Source organism: Mandrillus leucophaeus, unplaced genomic scaffold, assembly GCF_000951045.1.
Source record: "Mandrillus leucophaeus isolate KB7577 unplaced genomic scaffold, Mleu.le_1.0 Scaffold279, whole genome shotgun sequence".
Taxonomy (NCBI): domain Eukaryota; kingdom Metazoa; phylum Chordata; class Mammalia; order Primates; family Cercopithecidae; genus Mandrillus; species Mandrillus leucophaeus.
The window spans coordinates 2936602-2955659 of record NW_012102909.1 but is presented as its reverse complement, the minus strand read 5'-3'; the positions used below and the strand labels follow the sequence as shown (position 1 = coordinate 2955659).

At 45.2% G+C, this 19058-nt stretch overlaps 2 protein-coding genes and 1 non-coding gene across 6 annotated transcripts in view; 2 read left to right on the top strand and 1 right to left on the bottom strand.

Moving 5' to 3' along the window:
* PCYOX1 (prenylcysteine oxidase 1) overlaps positions 1-7113 on the bottom strand; it is a 19371-nt gene extending 12258 nt beyond the window's left edge. Inside the window, exons 1-3 of one of the 3 annotated variants that reach the window (XM_011985033.1) lie at positions 6927-7113; positions 5639-5845; positions 3814-3988 (exon numbers count right to left, since the gene is read on the bottom strand). In XM_011985033.1, the coding sequence (XP_011840423.1) occupies positions 3814-3988; positions 5639-5845; positions 6927-7038 (494 nt within the window). In that variant the 5' untranslated portion in view covers positions 7039-7113. Of the gene's footprint in view, positions 1-3813; positions 3989-5638; positions 5846-6718; positions 6779-6926 lie in introns of those variants that run through there. The other 2 variants (XM_011985034.1, XM_011985035.1) reach the window with 2 other exon arrangements.
* Positions 7114-14533: 7420 nt separating this feature from the next.
* TRNAG-CCC lies at positions 14534-14604 on the top strand. The gene has a single exon. It is a non-coding gene; the product is annotated as a tRNA-Gly (tRNA).
* Positions 14605-14964: 360 nt separating this feature from the next.
* The window catches only part of TIA1 (TIA1 cytotoxic granule-associated RNA binding protein), a 44244-nt gene continuing 40150 nt past the window's right edge, over positions 14965-19058 (top strand). For both annotated transcript variants that reach the window (XM_011985028.1, XM_011985027.1), the window contains exon 1: positions 14965-15219. In XM_011985028.1, coding sequence (XP_011840418.1) covers positions 15194-15219 — 26 coding nt within the window. In that variant the 5' untranslated portion in view covers positions 14965-15193. The remainder of the gene's footprint in view (positions 15220-19058) is intronic.

The window sequence follows — 19058 nt, the reverse complement described above, 5'->3', positions numbered from 1 at the left end:
TTTCAGACGGAGTCTCACTCTGTCATCCAGGTTAGGGTGCAGTGGCATGATCATAGCTCACGGCGGCCTCAACCTCCCAGTCTCAAGTGATCCTCCCACCATAGCCTCCCAGCTAGCTGGGACCACAGGCACATGCCACCACACTTGACTAATTTTTTTTTATTTTTTGTAGAGACAAGGTTTGGCCATGTTGTCCAGGCTGGTATCCAACTCCTGGCCTCAAGTGATCCTCCCACTTCAGCCTCCAAAAGTGCTGGGATTACAGGCATGAGCCACAGCACTTGCCCATATTTCACTACTTTTAACAACTGGTACATATTGGCTGAATAGCAACAACCTCTCCAACTATCTCATAGGATTTGATAAAATTATCAAACAAGATTACATAATCGTGATTTATTGAAATAAACAGAAACGTATAATGCAATATTAGCAACATAAAAGTCAGTGCCATATAATCAAACATTTAAAATGGGGGTAATTCCATGAAATTTGTAAATTTTTTTTTTTTTTTTTGAAACGAGTCTCGCCCTGTCACCCAGGCTGGAGTGCAATGACGTGATCTCAGCTCACTGCAAACTCTGCCTCCGGGGTTCAAGTGATTCTCCTGCCTCAGCCTCCCAAGTAGCTGGGATTACAGGCGCGCACCTCCACGCCCTGCTAATTTTTGTATTTTCAGTAGAGACGGGGTTTCACCATGTTGGCCAAGCTGGTCTCAAACTCCTGACCTTGTGATCTACCTGCCTTGGCCTCCCAAAGTGCTGGGATTACAGGCGTGAGCCACCGTGCCCTGCCCGTAAATTGTTTTTTAAAGTCAAAAACAGTATAACCTATGTATCCCCTCACTGGTTCTTTTTCCCAGTTCTGTAATACTTTGAATTCACTTCAAAAGTGATTTCTTAGGCCAGGTGCGGTGGCTCACGCCTATAATCCCAGCACTTTAGGAGACCAAGACAGGCGGATCAATTGAGGCCAGGAGTTCAAGACCAGCCTGGCCAACATGGTAAAACCCCGTCTCTACTAAAAATACAAAAATTATCTGGGTATGGTAGCACATGCCTGTAATCCCAGCTACTCAGGAGGCTGAGGCAGGAGAATCACTTGGACCCAGGAGGCAGAGGTTGCAGTGAACCGAGATTGCGCCACTGTACTCTAGCCTGGGCAGCAGAGTGAAACTCGTCTCAAAAAAAAAAAAAAAAAAGTAATTCCTTAATTTCTCAAAGGGCAATTCTGTACATGTCAAGCAAGCCACAGATAAGAAAAACGAGGCTGGGAGCAGGAGCTCACGCCCGTAATCCCAACACTTTGGGAAGCCCAGATGAGTGGAACATTCGAGCCCAGGAATTCAAGATCAGCCTGGGTAACATGGCCAAACCTCCTCTCTACAAAAAAAATACAAAAAATTAGCCAGATTTGTTGGCACGTGCCTGTAGTCCCAGCTACACGGAGGCTAAGGCAGAAGGATCACCTGAGCCCAGGAGGTCCAGGCTGCAGTGGACCATGATCACACCACTGCACTCCAGCCTGGGTGACAGAGTGAAACCTGTGTCAAAAAGAAAAAAAAAAGAGGGCCAAGCGTGGTGGCTCACGCCTGCAATCCCAGTACTTTGGGAAGCCGAGACAGGTGGATCATGAGGTCAGGAGTTCAAGACCAGCCTGGCTAATACCGTGAAACCCTGTCTCTATTAAAAATACAAAAAATTAGCCAGGCATAGTGGTATGCGCCTGTAATCCCAGCTACTCAGGAGGCTGAGGCAGGAGAATTGCTTGAACCCGGGAGGCGGAGGTTGCAGTGAGCTGAGATCCCGCCACTGCACTCCAGTCTGTGCAACAAAGCGAGACTCCATCTCAAAAAAAAAAAAAAGAAAGAAAAGAAAAACGATACACACAAGCAGGGCTGATGCCATCGGAACTTGATCTGCCTGCTGAGTATGCAGTACCATGTCACCCACCTTCTATAAAGTGACTGGCTGTCTCTACGCAAATTCTATATATTTCCTTAGTTGTATCTTGCCTGTCTCTCCACTAGAATATATATTCTTGAGGACAAGGACATGTTGTAGGTCCTATATTCTCAACATAGAACAATGCCTGGCACCTAACAGGCACTCAATATTGGGTGAATGAATGAATGGCTATTTAAAAACCATACGCACTGTAGCTGGACTTAAGGTACCCACGGGAAAGGCAATTAAGGAACTGTCCTAAGAATGATGTTGAGAAAGAAAACCCAAACTACCATAAGTTAGAGAAACCAGAGTATATCCTGCTTAACTCTTTTTTTTTTTTGAGACAGAGTCTGGCTCTGTCCCCCGAGCTAGAGCGCAATGGCATGATCTCAGCTCACTGCAACCGCAACCTCTGCCTCCCGGGTTCAAGCGATTCTCCTGCCTCAGGTTCACAAGTAGCTGGGATTACAGGCATGCACCACTACACTGGCTAATTTTTTATATTTTTTGTAGAGACAGGGTTTCACCGTGTTGGTAAGGCTGGTCTCAAACTCCTGACCTCAGGTGATCCACCAGCCTCAGCCTCCCAAAGTTCTGGGATTAGAGGCATAAGCCAGTGTGCCCAGCTCTGCTTAACTCATATTGGTCCTGTTCAATACCTGGTCATGTGACACATTTTTGGGTTTTTTTTGGTTTTGTTTTTTTTTTGCCCCTCAAGATGGAGTCTTGCTCTGTCACCCAGGCTGGAGTGTAATGGCGCGATACTGGCCTCCAGTACCTAAAACTATAAACCAGCATAAAAATTAGCATGTGCCAGCCGGGCACAGTGGCTCACACCTGTAATCCCAACACTAGGAGGCTGAGGCGGGAGGCTGAGGCTGATCACGAGGTCAGGAGATTGAAACCCCATCTCTACTAAAAATACGAAAAATTAGCCAGGCGCAGTGGCAGGCACCTGTAATCCCAGCTACTGTGGAGTCTGAGGCAGAAGAATCACTTGAACCGGGGAGGCGGAGGTTGCAGTGAGCCAAGATGGCGCCACTGCACTCCAGCCCAGGCAACAGAGCAAAACTCTGTCTCAAAAAAAAAAAAAAAACTAGCACATGCCAACAGCTTTAAAAAAAACAGATTGTACCCTTCAAAATTAGACTGGCTATTTTATGTTACTCTTCCTGATTACCAAAGCGATGCATATTCACACACATAAAAAAATTGTTTAAATATAGAAAAGCATAAGGACGAAAAGGAAGCACCTGAATTCTTACTACCCAGAACAGTGCTAGAATGTAAATTCTTGGAATATGGAACTTTTACTCTACTTCAGGCTGTTGGTTCACTGAAAACATGTTACTATTAAAGCCCATTTAAGTTTTCTGATCCTTTCTACAAGCTCTTACACACATTATCTCATTCATATACACAATGACCAGCATAGCACAGAGATTAAGAGTGAAGACTCTAAAGCCAGACTGCCTGGGTGGCAACTCCAGCTATACCACTTACGATGTGGGTGAACTTGCCTCTTAAAACCTCTCTGCACCACCACCTTCTGCATCTGTTTAAAGAAGCTAAAAACGGTACCTACCTGAGTAAGTTATCATAAGAATTCAAGGCATCTAACAGCATCTGGCAACACTAAAAAAGCATTTGCAAAATACACTTCGGAAGCAAAAATAAACCAACCTTTCAATTTCCAAGCAAACAGTCTGCATGGTTTCTACAAAACATTTTGCCTAACAATGTTATAAACAGGCCTTGCAGTGAGGTAGAAAATGCTTACAAGAAATTATAATTCCTCAAGTTCATCAAGTTTAATTTAACCTAAATTAAAAGATCTTAGGTTAAATGGAAGGAAAAAAATTACCTCATGAACTTGTCTAACGCGTCCTCTACCCACATGTGCATACGGAGGGACTGAAATCCATAGCGCCAAACTAATTTAATCACGTTAATTATGAACCAGTTGCTCTCCTCAAATACCAGAGCCTCTCCATTATATATCCCCAGTAGGCCACCAGAGGCCTGAACAGTAGAGAGACCTGCAAAAACATAAAGCGCAGCTAAGTCAGTGGTGTCTATGCTGACCAAATGAAAGAACGTAATCTGAGTGAATTTGGGGCTTCCCTCAGTTCTCCGGAGACACATAAAGGAGCTCTATCTTTGGACAGTGTGAAACACTATACTTTCACTACACTGTCCAAAAGCAGATGTGCTAGGCGATGGGTCAGATGATCATGTAAATATTAATATATCAAAAGTAGATATATTTTTACCTGGCTATTTTTTAGTCTTAAAAAACTGGATAGTCAAAGGAAAAAAGCCAGAGTAGCAATTGAATTCAATTTAAAAACAAAGATGTCAGACATGTATCTTCATGGCATAATTTGTTCTGGGTATACCTTTGCCCTCGTGGAGGAAACTGAAGCAGAGGCAGCATCTACAGAGGATGTGGAAGGCAGCTGAGGGGAAAGAGGCACTTCCATTCCTGTGAGAATCCTATTTTGCAAAACTGGATATTTCACATAACTGGAGGGAAGCCAAAGTTACGAAACACTCTCTGCCGAAAGGGCCTGCAGTGGCCTGTCAGACTTTCCCCATGACCTATCCAGCTCCTCTGTCAGGGTAGCAGTTGCATGTCCCAAGTTCTACGCACATGTCTGCATCCACAGCTGTGTGAGTGAGTTTGTTTTGTTTGTGGTGGTTTGTTTTGACAGGGTCTCACTTTGTTGCCCAGGCTGGAGTACAGTGGCACAATCAAGGCTCACTGCAGCTTCTATCTCCCAGGCTCACGGGATCCTCCTGCCTCTGCCTCCCAAGTAGCTAGGACTACAGATTTGTGCCATCACACCAGGCTAATTTTTTTATTTTTAGTAAAGACAGGGTCTCACTATGTTGCCCAGACTGGTTTCTAACTCCCGGGCACAAGTGATCCTCTGCCTCGGCCTCCCAAAGTGCTGGGATTACAGGCATGAGCCACTGACCCCGGCCATCGCCATATGTGAGTGACTTTGAGCCAGACACTTCAAGACTCTGGGTCTCATTTACCCAGCTGCAAAATGATCACAATGAGGTGACTATCTCCAAACCTTCTCTGATTCTTTAACACAAGTTTAAGAAGTTTAAGAACAGACAACAGAAGCCGGGCACGGTGGCTCACCCCTGTAATCCCAGCACTTTGGGAGGCCAAGGCAGGCAGATCACCTGAGGTCAGGAGTTCAAGACCAGCCGGGCCAACATGGTGAAACCCCATCTCTACTGAAAATACAAAACTTAGCCGGGCATGGTGGCGTGCACCTGTAATCCCAGCTACTGGGGAGGCTGAGGCAGGAGAATCGCTTGAACCCGGGAGGCAGAGGTTGCAGTGAGCCGAGATCGCACCATTGCACTCCAGCCTGGGCGACAAGAGCGAAACTCTGTCTCAAAAGAAAAAAAAAGACAATGGCAGCCATTCCCACCCCCACCCTATGGCTGTAATTCCAGATAACTAGTGATACAGATAACTAGTGTCCCATTACAGCAGAACTGCTCCTAACTAAGGCAGTACCAACTAACAAGAAATTGAGGAAAACAGTTTTAACAACGTCTCTCTAAGGCAATTAACAAGGCAGAAGTTTCAGTTCTCCATCTGACAAAAATATCTGGGGATGTCACACAGTAATCTGGTGAGCTCCAAGACCAAAATTACATACCCAAGTCTTTGACAAAACGCTTCATGTGCAGATTTAAAGGATGGATGACAGAACCTCCTGCCTCATATTCTTGCCCCTGCACCATCATGGTAGCCAGACGGCCCCCGACCTCTTCTCTTTCAAACAGGTCTATCTTCACATCTTTCCCAAATTTCTGCCGCAGGTAATAGGCTGCTGAAGTGCCACCAATTCCGGCTCCAATAATCGCTATGAGGGAAAAAAACAGAAGATTATTTTTTCCCCTTTTACCAGCTCTGTGAGTTCTTTCGTTTTTGAAAGACCACTAATAGCGGAGGTTGTTACTCAAAGCTATTACCAACAATTCGGTGGGGAAGAGTGACACCTGCAGCGAAGGTCTAACTCCCTGAATCTGGACAGACACTGCCCCCAGACAAAAGCAGTAGATTAATTAACATATTGACATTAATTCGATTTTTTTTCCAGATGCTCAAAGATTCTCACAGGTCTTTATGGAGGAATCAAGGGACCTGCACACCCTTCTTGATGCCCAACTCACGGGCACATTAGAGGTCGACCTTTCCAGCACGCATCCAGCACGCATTTTTAATAAAGTGACGGCCATTTATGCCTAGCTTTGTTGTGTCTAAATTCAATGTAGAGAGGTTAATGATATCGAAGAACACGACTTTAAAGCAGGGCGGGAGGGAGACAGGAAGCAAAAAGCCAAGGCTCCTGACACTGGAAAGAGAATATAGATTCTTTCTGTGGTTGTGTTAGTCCTAGGCAGAGAAATTGTGCAAGCCAGGCGCCTCTGAGAGCAGGCCGACCTCAGCAAAGCGGAGCTGGGGGAAGGGGGTTCAGCCTCCCAAGGGGAGCAGACAGGGTCAGCTTGTTTTCACTCCTCCCTGTGCTGTGTCTGCCTGAGCCTGCAATCTGGCCGAGCGCCCCAGGTCGAGCCAGAACACTGGTCTCTTCACCCTCAGTGTTCAAAGGGAAGATAGAAAGAGGAACCTAGGCCTCCAAGGAGCCCCAGGCCTAAGAGACAGGAGCTACAGGTACGCTAGGCGCCTGCCTGCCCGCCCGCCCGTCCCCGTCCTCTCCCATTCCTCAAGTGGGCACCTCTCCACGCCTGGGAATGCACAGTCCTATTCCGAGCAGAGCTGAAAGCCGCCCTGAGATGTGAATGGGGGAAAGCGCGACCTGCGCGGCTGACTCGGCCTGCACCGCTGGCCTGCGTCGCGGCTGTGGGATCTGGGCGCACTGCGCAGCGGCCGCCCGGCGCGGGGCGCGCTCCAGCTCCCTCCCGCGCCTCCACCTTCTCGCCTACCGATTTTATCTGGCGGGGCACGCAGCTCGGCGCCCTCGGGGCATCCGCAGCTGCACAGCAGCAGCCACAGCCCCAGCAGCGAGGAGACTAGCTCCGCGACGGCGCGCCCCATGGCCTCCACAAGCTCTGCAGCTAGCCTGTAGAGCCCCGCAGTCCTCCCACAGCTGCGCGGCTGCGCGCTCCGCCCAGCCCCGCCCCCAGGCCGCCCAGCCCCTGCGAGCCCCGCCCCGACCCCGCCCAGGCGCCTCGCCCCGCCGGTCCCCTTAGTCCTGCAGGAGCTCCCCGCTCTGGGCTACTCAGTGCCCTAAGCACCCTTCCGCCTCGAAGCCCACCCTCCTTCAGAAGACGTCGAAGGCAGAAGCTGAGGCTCGCCTCAGCTCTCCTCCTCCCTCCCTATTCGGCTGAAGCACCTTGGTTCTTCACTAGTGCCCTCTTCTATCCCCTCCGTCGCTCCTAAGAATGCACACAGCTAATCGCTGCCAGAAACAGACCAAAGGGACAACAGTACTTACTGAGTGATCACCCTGTTGCGAGAACTGTCGGGTACGCAGTGAATGGGTAAATGGTGCTAGTTGAAAAGAAAAATGAGGGAGACTGAAGATAGGGTGGCCCAAGGTGAAGGGGGTGGAATAATAGTAACAGACATGAATAAAAGTAGTGTACCTGTAAAGACACCAGAATGTGCCACCCCAAAATACGCCTCTTTAGCCTAAGGATTATTTCAAGACGAAGACAATTGAGAAGATGTAGATACGTAGAAAGTTCTCCGCCTTCCCCCACTTGCCTAAAAGCAGGACACAAATTTTAAAAGGCAAAGGTATCCCTCTTCCCGCACAGCCTGGAAGGACAAAGGTTAATCACTGAAGACAATTTTACGCCTGTTAAATAAAATTTATAGGAAGCCATTGGTTTGGACTGAGCTCCTGCACCAGACTAGGCCCAACAGACTAAACCAAAATGGAGGCACTCATGTCACACATGTTCCACATCACAAGGTCAAAACTAAGTTGTCAATCTGACTTTCTAAGAAATCAGGAGAAAGAAAAATAATAGCCAGATTCCCAAACAGATCAGTTTTAAGTGGCATGATAAGGACATACCCTCTGCTTTAAACTTTACAAGGAAAGTAACCTCGAAACAACCAATTCACTTTTCTGTTTCTGCTTTCTTCAGCCCTTTCTGAAAGTCAATCTCCTCCACTCAACTCATTCTGTTTTATAGAATGAGGTGTTGCGCAATTCTATCATCGCATAAAAGCCAGTTATGCTCTTTAAATTAGTTGTAATTTTGTCTTTTGACAAACCTTTATCAGCCAGGAATCTACATGACAAACTTCATTAATGAGCCTTTTTCTATTGCTTATTTGCCTTCCCATAATTTGCCACCCCTAGAGACTCAAAATCATTTTCCTTCTCTTAACACTTCTCTTTTTTGTTGTTTTTTTGAGACGAAGTTTCTCTCTTGTTGCCCAGGCTGGAGTGCAATGGCACAACCTCACAGCAACCTCCGCCTCCTGGGTTCAAGCAATTCTCCTGCCTCAGCCTCCTGAGTAGCTGGGATTACAGCTCGCACCACCACACCCGGCTAATTTTGTATTTTTAGTATAGATGGGGTTGCTCCATGTTGGTTAGGCTGGTCTTGAACTCGCAACCTCAGGTGATCCGCCCGCCTTGGCCTCCCAAAGTGCTGGAATTACAGGTGTGAGCCACTGCACCCGGCTCTCTTAACACTTCTCTAAACATATGCTGTTCTTTTTTGAAGATGCTGTATAATCCTGAATTCAAAGCCACCTCTTGGAGATTTGCTCATTTCCCTGGTCTCTCTTTTGAATACATGACGTACATGTTTTTAAATTTCTGTTTTTCTTTTTTTTTCTTTCTTTCATTTATTTATTTTGAGATGGCTTCGCTCTGTCACCCAGGCTGAAGTGCAATGGCACAATCACGGCTCACTGCAACCTCCTGCTCCTGGGATCAAGCGATCCACCCACCTCAGCCACCAGAGTAGAGTAGCTGGGACCACAGGCATCCACTACTATGCCCAGCTAATTTTTACACTTTTTGTAGAGATGGTTTTTTGCCATATTGCCCAGGCTGGTCTGGAACTCTGGACTCCCAAAGTGTTGGGATTACAGGCATGAGCCATCATGCCTGGTCCTGTTTGTTTTCTTCTTGTTAATCTATCTTTTGTTACAGGGTCTATCACAACCAAAAACTCAGAAGCGTAGAGGAAAACTCTTTTTTCTCCCCTACATACCATACAGTAGAACATTATGCATGCATTAAAAAGAAGCCAGGCACCGTGGCTCACTCCTGTAATCCCAGCACTCTGGGAGACAGAGGCGGGCAGAATATCTGAGGTCAGGAGTTTGAGACCAGCCTGGCCAACAAGGCAAAAACCCGCCTCTACTAAGAATACAAAAATTAGCTGGGCATGGTGGTGCATGCCTGTAATCCCACCTACTTGGGAGGTTGAGGCAGGAGAATCAGTTGAACTTGGGAGGCTGAGGTTGCAGTGAGCTGAGATCGTGCCACTGCACTCCAACCTGACGGGCTGGTCTCAAAAAATAAAAAGTAAGAAAAAAGAATGCTGAGGCTTGGTGCAGTGGCTCACACCTGTAATACCAGCACTTTGGGAGGCTGGAGCAGGCAGATCATCTGAGGTCAGGAGTTCGAGACCAGGCCTGCCAACATGGTGAAACCCTGTCTCTAATAAAAATATAAAAATTAGCCAGGTATGGTGGTGCACGCCTGTAATCTCAGCTACTCAGGAGGCTGAGGCAGGAAAATTGCTTGAACCCAGGAGGCAGGGGTTGCAGTGAGCCAAGATTATGCCACTGCACTCCAACCTGGGCGACAGAGTGAGACTCTGCCTCAAAGAAAAAAAAAAAAAATTTGGGTCTATAACTAGTGTCCTAGTATTATCAGTTGAGAAAAGCTTGTGATTGCATGATGGGTATAAAATGATCTCATTTCTGTAATTACAATACTTCACCCAAACAAACAAAAAAGAATAACTAGTACATGAACATGAATAACAACATAGATGAGAGAAAAATAGGTTGGCTACAAAATAAAGTTAAAATTCGAGAAAGAGGCTAGGCTCAGTGGCTCACATCTGTAATCCCAGCACTTTGGGAGGCCAGGGTGGGCGGATGGTTTGAGCCCAGGGTTCAAGACCAGCATGAGCAAAATGGCAAAACCCCATCTATATGAAAAAATATTTAAAAAATTAGCCTGGCATGGTGGTGTGCACCTGTAGTCCTAGCTACTCAGGAGGCTGAGGCAGGAGGATCACCTGAGCCTGGAAGGTAGAGGCTGAGGTGAGTAGTGATCACGGCACTGCATTCCAGACTGGGCACACAGCAAGACTCTGCCCCCCAATCTCCAAAAAAAAAAAAAAAAAGATATATGTACCAGGATACAGCTGCAACATTATTTGTAATACAATAGGTTTTTTAAAGTAGTAACCTGAATATCCATCAATGTCACTATGGTAATTTATTCAATTTACCATCCAATACATTGTGGAACTTTCATTTGATGGACGATTTTGCAACTATTAAAAAACTATTAGGCCAGGACTGGGCGCAGTGGCTCACGTCTGTAATCCCAGCACTTTGGGAGGCCGAGGCGGGCAGATGACCTGAGGTCAGGAATTCAAGACCAACCTGGCCAATATGGTGAAACCTCATCTCTACTAAAAATACAAAAATTGGCCGGGCGTGGTGGTGGGCGCCTGTAATCCCAGCTACTCAGGAGGCTGAGGCAGGAGAATTGCTTGAACCCAGGAGGTGGAGGTTGCAGTGAGCTGGGATCAAGCCATTGCACTCCAGCCTGGGCAACAAGAGTGAAACTCCATCTCAAAAAAAAAAAATTAGCCAGGCATGGTGGCACGCGCCTGTAGTCCCAGCTACTTAGGAAGCTAAGGTGGCAGAAACACCTGAGCCTAGGAGGCAGAGACTGCAGTGAGCCAAGATCACTGCCACTGCGCTCCAGCCTAGGCAACAGAGTGAGACCCTGAAGCCCGGCACAGAGGCTCACACCCATAATCCCAGCACTTTGGGAGGCCGAGACAGGTGGATCACGAAGTCAGGAGACCGAGGCCATCCTGGCGAACACGGTGAAACCCCGTCTCTACTAAAAAAATACAAAAAACTAGCCGGGCGAGGTGGTGGGCGCCTGTAGTCCCAGCTGCTCAGGCGGCTGAGGCAGGAGAATGGCGTAAACCCGGGAGGCAGAGCTTGCAGTGAGCTGAGATCCGGCCACTGCACTCCAGCCTGGGCGACAGAGTGAGACTCCGTCTCAAAAAAAACAAAAAACAAAAAACAAAAAAACCCTAAAAATCCCAAGTGTATACATGTGCATCTGTATAGAGTAAAATGTGGAACATTACAGATGAATCTATTAATATTATTTACCTCAAGAAGGGGAAGAAGATACATTTTTAATATTTTCCTTATGTATCCATTTCATTTGTAACACTAAACACGTTTTACTTTTGTAACTTAAAAACTACTCTACTTAAAAAAAAAGTACGGCTGGGAGCAGTGGCTTCCACCTGTAATCCTAGCACTTAGGGAGGCTGAGGCGGGCAGATCACCTGAGATCAGGAGTTCGAGACCAGCCTGGCCAACATGGTGAAACCCCATCTCTACTAAAAATACAAAAATTAGCTGGGCGTGGTGGTGGGCGCCTGTAATCCCAGCTACTGGGGAGGCTAAGGCAGGAGAATCGCTTGAACCCAGGAGGCAGAGGTTGCGGTGAGCCAAGATTGTGCCATTGCACTCCAGCCTAGGAGACAGAGAAAGACTCTTCTCAAATAAATAAATAAATAAGTACTTGTGCAATATCCATATAATGGAGTTTCATTTGGGAATAAAAAGGAATGAAGTAATGATACATGTTACAATATGGATGACCCTGAAAAGCATAATGTTAAGTGAAATAAGTCAGTCACAAGAAACCATATATTGCATGCCTCCAATCATATGAAATGTCTAGAATAGGCAAATCTATAGAGGCAGAAAGACTAGTGGCTGGGACATGGAATGGGATGAGGGTCAGGGAGTGACTGCTAATTGCTAAGGGTTTCCTTTTTGAGGTGAAGAAAATGTTATAAAATTGATTGTGGTGATTCTTGCACACACACCTCTGTGAATAAACTAAAAACTATTAAACTGAAAAACGCTTTATATGGATGTCCCAAAAAGGTGTTTTAAAATTACCATCCACCATTAACATTTGTTTTATTCACCATCAAAAGACTAGTACTTGATATCTTTGAAAATAATCTGAAGAATGTGCCAGAGACTCTAAAGACAATTCCAAAAAATGAAAATCCAGAGTGTATCCAGTCTGAACAAACTACTTTAAAGAGGACATCACGTTTTTGTTTTTTGGTTTTTTTGGTGTTTTGTTTTGTTTTGTTTTGTTTTGTTTTGTTTTGTTTTGTTTTTGAGGAGTCTTGCTCTGTTGCCCAGGGGCGCACTGCAACCTCTGACTCCCGGCTTCAAGTGGTTCTCCTGCCTCAGCCTCCTGAGTAGCTGGGATTACAGACAGGTGCCACCACACCTGGCTAATTTTTGTATTTTAAAGTAGACACGGGGTTTCTCCATGTTGGCCAGGCTGGTCTTGAACTCCTGACTCAAGTGATCTGCTCACTTCGGCCTCCCAAAGACTGGGATTACAGGCATGAGCTGCCACACTCGGCCGACATCACATTTTTCGATGTGTAAATTCTCCTATGTTTAAAAAAGTATTTCTACAACTTAAACTTACATCATAGATATTTTCCAGTTCAACACTACAGATCTGATTAACAGCTTTTCAATAGCTGCAAAATAGTCCATAAAATGAATGTTCTGGCCAGGGGCAGCAGCTCATGGCTGTAATCTCAGCACTTTGGGAGGCTGCGGTAGGCGGATCACCTGAGCTCAGGAGTTCAAGACCAGCCTGGCCAACATGGTGAGACCCTGTCTCTACTAAAATACAAAAATTAGCTAGGCTAATTTAGGTGGTGGCTCACATCTGTAATACCAGCTACTGGGGAGGCTGAAGCAGGAGAATCACTTGAACTCAGGAGACAGAGGTTGCAGTGAGCCAAGACTGTGCCACTGCACTCCAGTCTAGGAGACAGAGCGAGACTGTCTCAAAAAGAAAAAAGAAAAAAAGGAAAAAGAAAAAGAAAAGAAAAAGAAAAATTTCCACACATATTCGGTGTAAATTGAATAAATTACCACAAGTGGCATTGATGGATATTCAGGTTACTCCATTTTTTTCTATTACAAATAATGCTGCAGTTGTATCTTGGCACATAAATCTTTATAATTTAATTCTTTTATTTCTGTAGGATAGATTCCTAGATATAGGATTACTTTAGTGACATATATATAATAAGCAATATGAAATGCATACTGAGTATACTGAACCACATTTCAGAGCTCTAATTTCTCTGCCTCCTAAAGTTGGACCGAAGTTTATGTATCTTTTGTTTTTTGTTTTTTTTTTTTTTTTGAGACGGAGTCTCGCTCTGTCGCCCAGGCTGGAGTGCAGTGGCCGGATCTCAGCTCACTGCAAGCTCCGCCTCCTGGGCTCACGCCATTCTCCGGCCTCAGCCTCCCGAGTAGCTGGGACTACAGGTGCCCGCCACCTCGCCCGGCTATTTTTTGTATTTCTTAGTAGAGACGGGGTTTCACCGTGTTAGCCAGGATGGTCTCGATCTCCTGACCTCGTGATCCGCCCACCTCGGCCTCCCAAAGTGCTGGGATTACAGGCTTGAGCCACCGCCAACATTTCAACTCGTTTATGTATCTTTTGACTTGTTCACTTTTAAGATTCTTGTGACCAATTTGCATTAAATAGTGGTTTTTGTTTTTGTTTTTTTGTTTTTTTTGTTTTTGAGAAGGATCCTCGCTCTGTTGCCCAGGCTGGAGTGCAATGGCAAGATCTCGGTTCACTGCAATCTCTGCCTCCCGGATTCAAGTGATTCTCCTGCCTCAGCCTCCTGAGTAATTGGGATTACGGGCGCCCACCACCATGCCAGGCTAATTTTTGTATTTTTAGTAGACACAGGTTTTCTCCATGTTGGTCAGGCTGGTCTCGAACTCATGATTTCAGGTGATCCTCCCGCCTCAGCCTCCCAAAGTGCTGGGATAACAGGCGTGAGCCACTGCCTCCGGCCTAAACAGATATTTCTGAAATACTTTTCAATGTGCATTCAATACACGGAAGAAATGCAAATACAAATAAAAATCTGGCATCTGGAAATATCGTCCCCGCTCTCAAAAATTTGGCTAGCACCAACGAGGCAAATTCTTAATAAAATCTTTACTTTTTAAAGTAAAACTTTTTTTCTTTTTTCTTATTTCTTAAGTAAACATTTTAAATTGAAATTTTTTTTTCTGTACAGAGAAAGTTGAAACATCCATTCCCGTGTTTGGGATGAGAGAAGATAAATTATTTATGTTATTGGAAAACAAGATTATAGGCTGTCAATAAACTTTTACTCTTAAATTAATAAATAATACATGACAATTCTTTTCACATGAAAGCCAACGTCTGCTTTTATTTCCTCCTAAAACACTCTGGCGGCAAACTACATCAACAGCGCCGCTGGTGTAGTGGTATCATGCAAGATTCCCATTCTTGCGACCCGGGTTCGATTCCCGGGCGGCGCAAGCGACTTTTGCTTTTCGCTCTCCAAAAACCAAATAGCTTGAAGAGCCTTTATAAAAACCAGATAGCTTGAAGAGTCTTTATATATCTTTCCTCTTTTGGAAAGATTTAGGCTTTTTACTGTCCCTGAAGGTTTCCACTCCATTATAACTCGCGGTCGAAACACTAGAATCCGCAGCCAGAAGACAAAAAAGTTCACGCAAGCCTTGAAGTAGTTAACCCTTGCGCCTGCGCAGCCTGAGACGTCCCTAGCGTCGGGTGGAAGAGCGGCTGCGCAACAAGTGAACCTATGGATTAAGGTGTAGCCTGGCTGCCGGGAGGTTGAGAGTGCAAGATTATTCTGCGGCTGCGCGGCCCGGGTAACTTCCCTGGCTGCTCCTAGGCGCCCGGCTAGCCGCCATCTTGTATTGGGGCTTCATTGTTCCCGCTGGGCCGGGCGGTTTAGTGTAATTGCCGCGGGAGAAGGAGGCGGAGTAACCTCTGGTCAGCCGAGAAACCCCGCTATCCCGTAGCCATAACCGCTCAAACGATTTGGGAGGTAGTGAAGGGCAGGGAGTTGGACCCGGAGGCGGCGCCGCGACAGCAGCAGCCATGGAGGACGAGATGCCCAAGACTCTGTGAGTCTGGGGCAGCGATGAGGGAGGCGGGATGGTGGTCGTCCCGGAGGGAAGGCCTCGGCCCTGCGCCGCTCCCAGCCTATTGTTCTCCGTGGACACCGCCATATCGTGGTTTTTGTTTCCTTAGCATGCACCTGAATGCTTAGAACCAAGACCCAATCTGTGAGAGGACAAGGTGAAGGGAGACCGGGCTCAACCCTTTCAATTAATCCCTTCACTTTAGCTACACCATTGCTTGACCTTTGCTCTCGCCGCGGGCCCTCTGTGGTCTTAGACCTGGAGAAAAGACTTTTTCATTCAGATCTCTTTTTAGAATTTGTCGAACCTTCCTTTTGTCCTATGCTTTCTTTCCTTCTCTTTTCCCGCTTCTCCCCCTTTTTAATTAACCTCTTCTTATCTTTACAGCCGTCTTCCTTTAATTTTACTTTTGATTTCCTATTGAAATTCTTCCTTTCATTTTCTTCTCGGTGATAAGATTTTTCCCCCCCTTGAGGCTGCTTGTACTCATTTTCAGTGCGGTAAACTTTATTCTTGCAGTTGACATTGGAAAAAAGCCAAGCATTTTTCTTTAACCTCTGGCTTTCCTTCTGTAGCCCCCCACCGACCAAAAAGCCTAACCAGACACTCCAAGGATTTGAAAATCTCACCCAGAAGGAATATATCAATTGTGGGGAAATTGATTTAATATTATTTTTATAGTCGCTTGCTACTGTTGTGATTGACATGGTGTTGAACGAGCGGGCCGTTTTTATGAAGCAACAATTGATAAATGCCGTAACATATTTACAGAGAATTTTTAGAGTTAGCGTTAAATTATCGGAGCGTGGATATTTTCTTTGTCGTGTGGCTTCCCCCACTGCGTTCTTTGTTTTTCAAAGTATTATCGGATGAGTTGATCCTGCCTTTGTTGGCATTTCTCGGAAAGAGAAAAGCTCAATGAGTTCTTGACATAGCTTTTTGTTTTTCTTGGATGACATAGCTTTTTGTTTTTCTTGGATGACATAGCTTTTTGTTTATATTCTTGGAATACTGGCAGTTTGAGAGCTCCATGCATTAAAAATGCAATTTTAGGTTTCTCTTTGCAGCTTTCTAGATAATGAAGTTGCTCTGAAGTACGATGTCGTTGTTTTTTTCACCTCCAAAATTTTTCCGCTTTTAAGTTACTATTTCTTATCTATATTGGAAATGTGGTTGCACTTGTTTTCTTAATAGATTGTCAGTTAATCTGTTAGTAACCTTGAAATTTCTTTTCTCTATTCCTGAGGCTCAAAAAGTATCTTTTCAATAGGACGTAGCAATTAGTGCATGACCTTTGTTTTAGGAAATATTGTATCTGTAGATGAATACTCCCTAAAAAACTAACTAGCCTCACGGTGTTGGTGGAGTCTCTAACCCCCTTGCCTCTTAGCTACGACAGCCATCAGCGTTTTGGGTTAAGGCACTGCTCGTGTTTTATATTGTAAACTTAATATTCTTCGTTTGAAAATGTTTAATTTTAAAAACTGCCAGAAGCATCTGACCACGTAACTTTTTAATTTTGTTTTTACTTTTTAATTTTCTGAGATGGAGTCTCAGTTTGTTACCCAGGCTGCAAGGCTAGAGTGCAGTGGTCCAATCTCGGCTCACTGCAACCGCCACCTCCTGGGTTCAAGCCATTCTCCTGCCTCACCCTCCCAAGTAGCTGACATTACAGGCGGGCACCATGCCCGGCTCATTTTTGTATTTTTAGTAGAGACATGGTTTCACCATGTTTGCCAAGCTGGTCTCGAACTTCTGACCTCAGGTGATCCGCCCAGCTCGGCCTCCCAAAGTGCTAGGATTACAGATGTGAGCCACAGCGCCTGTCCTGTCCTCAACTCTTACCTATTACATTTATGACTTATTTTGCCTTGTATCCCTCACTAAAACACCCCATCCAAGAAACTCTTCCTCAAAGTAGTCATACTGTAAAAGTCTCTTGTTTCTACCTCCCTCAACCCAAACTCCCATTTTTCCAGTCAGGCAAACCTTGGCTAAACATGAGGGTACTAATCCCTAAGTTTTCCTAGTAGTGCTTTTAATTTTAATGTAAGATTTTTGCTTTAATGACCCTGGAAGTCAGAGGCTTTTAATATATGTTCTTAACACAGTTCTTAGCACATTAAAAACACAGAGCCTCTTAATATATGTTCTTAGTCTGGTCCATGGTAAGTGATCAATAAATGTGTTTAAGAAACTGGTATAGTTGGCTGGGCACAGTGGCTCACGCCGGTAATCCTAACACTTTGGGAGGCCGAGGCGGGTGGATCACCTGAGGGCAGGAGTTCAAGACCAGCCTGGCCAACATGGAGAAACCCTGTCTCTACTAAAAATACAAAAATTAGCTGGGCATGGTGGCGCATGCCTGTAATCCCAGCTTCTCAGGAGGCTGAGGAAGGAGAATCACTTGAACCCGGAAGGTGGAGGTTGCAGTGAGCTGAGGTTGCGCCATTGCACTCCAGCCTGGCGACAGGAGGGAGGCTCCATCCCAAAAAAAAAAAAAAAACTGGTAGAATTTCAAGCAGTGAATTAAGATTTTTCTTGAGGATAAAATAGAGTCTTAAGTTTTTATCACCTGCATACCTAAATGGCTCACTGGAAATTCCTTCATTTGCTACATCTGAGTGTTCAGCATCTCCATGTTAAGTTAGAGAATACTAGTATTTGATTTCTTGTCACCAATACTTTGAAAACATATTCTGAGACAAACTTCCCTAAAGTTTATACTGCAAGATTATTTTGAGGAGTATTCAAGGTACAATTAATAAGTTCAAACATTTGTAGTGAGCGTATGAGTGATGTATACTACTATTCTCTATTCATGTATAAATTTGAAATTTTCCATAATAAAAACATAAAAATACATGTATAGTAAGTCTGAATTGGCCTTGGTCACTTTAAAAATATTCAACTTGTGAACTAAAAGCTACACACTAGACTAGAAAAACATTGCTGGTGTTAGTTGATGAAAATTAAGTCCCTCAAATCCAGACACCTTAATATCCTTTGTGTGGTTTACTCTCAAATGCACAGGTGCTCTCTTTTGAGATAACTGTACTGTTACTGTGTGGCTTTCACATTTGCTAAGAGTGCAGATCTATAAATTATAGACCATCTTTAAAAGTCTGCAGCTGGCCAGGCATGGTGGCTCACACCTGTAATCCCAGCACTTTGGGAAGCCGAGGTGAGTGGATCACCTTAGGTCAGAAGTTTGAGACCAGCCTGGTCAACATGGCGAAACCCCATCTCTACTAAAAATACAAAAATTAGCTACGTGTGGTGACACATGCCAGTAGCCTCAGCAACTTGGGACTCCAGAGGCTCAGGGAGGAGAATCGCTTGAACCCAGGAGGTGGAGGTTGCAGTGAGCCGAGATCATGCCACTGCACTCCAGCCTGGACGACAGAGCGAGACAGAGCCCAATTAATTGCTATATACTAATGTGAGTCTTGTCTGTCTTCTGCTCCATGGTTATCTTTCATTCTTCTTGTCTACCCTACTCTCCAAATAGTATTGGCCTTTGTAATTTATGAAATAAAATCTCTTGGATTGAAATCAGACCTATCTTAAAGATTAGATTGAAGGCAAGGTTGACTAAAATGAGATATTTATTAGATAATACTTATGTTTCCAAATAACTGCTAGTAATTAAGAATATGCTAGAAACATTACATTCACTCAGTAATATTGAGAGCATACTACATGGCTGTCACTCTTCTGGGAACTGGGGATACGGTAGTACATGTAGTAGGCCTTTTAAGAATTTATGTAAGTGGCTGGGCGCGGTGGCTCAAGCCTGTAATCCCAGCACTTTGGGAGGC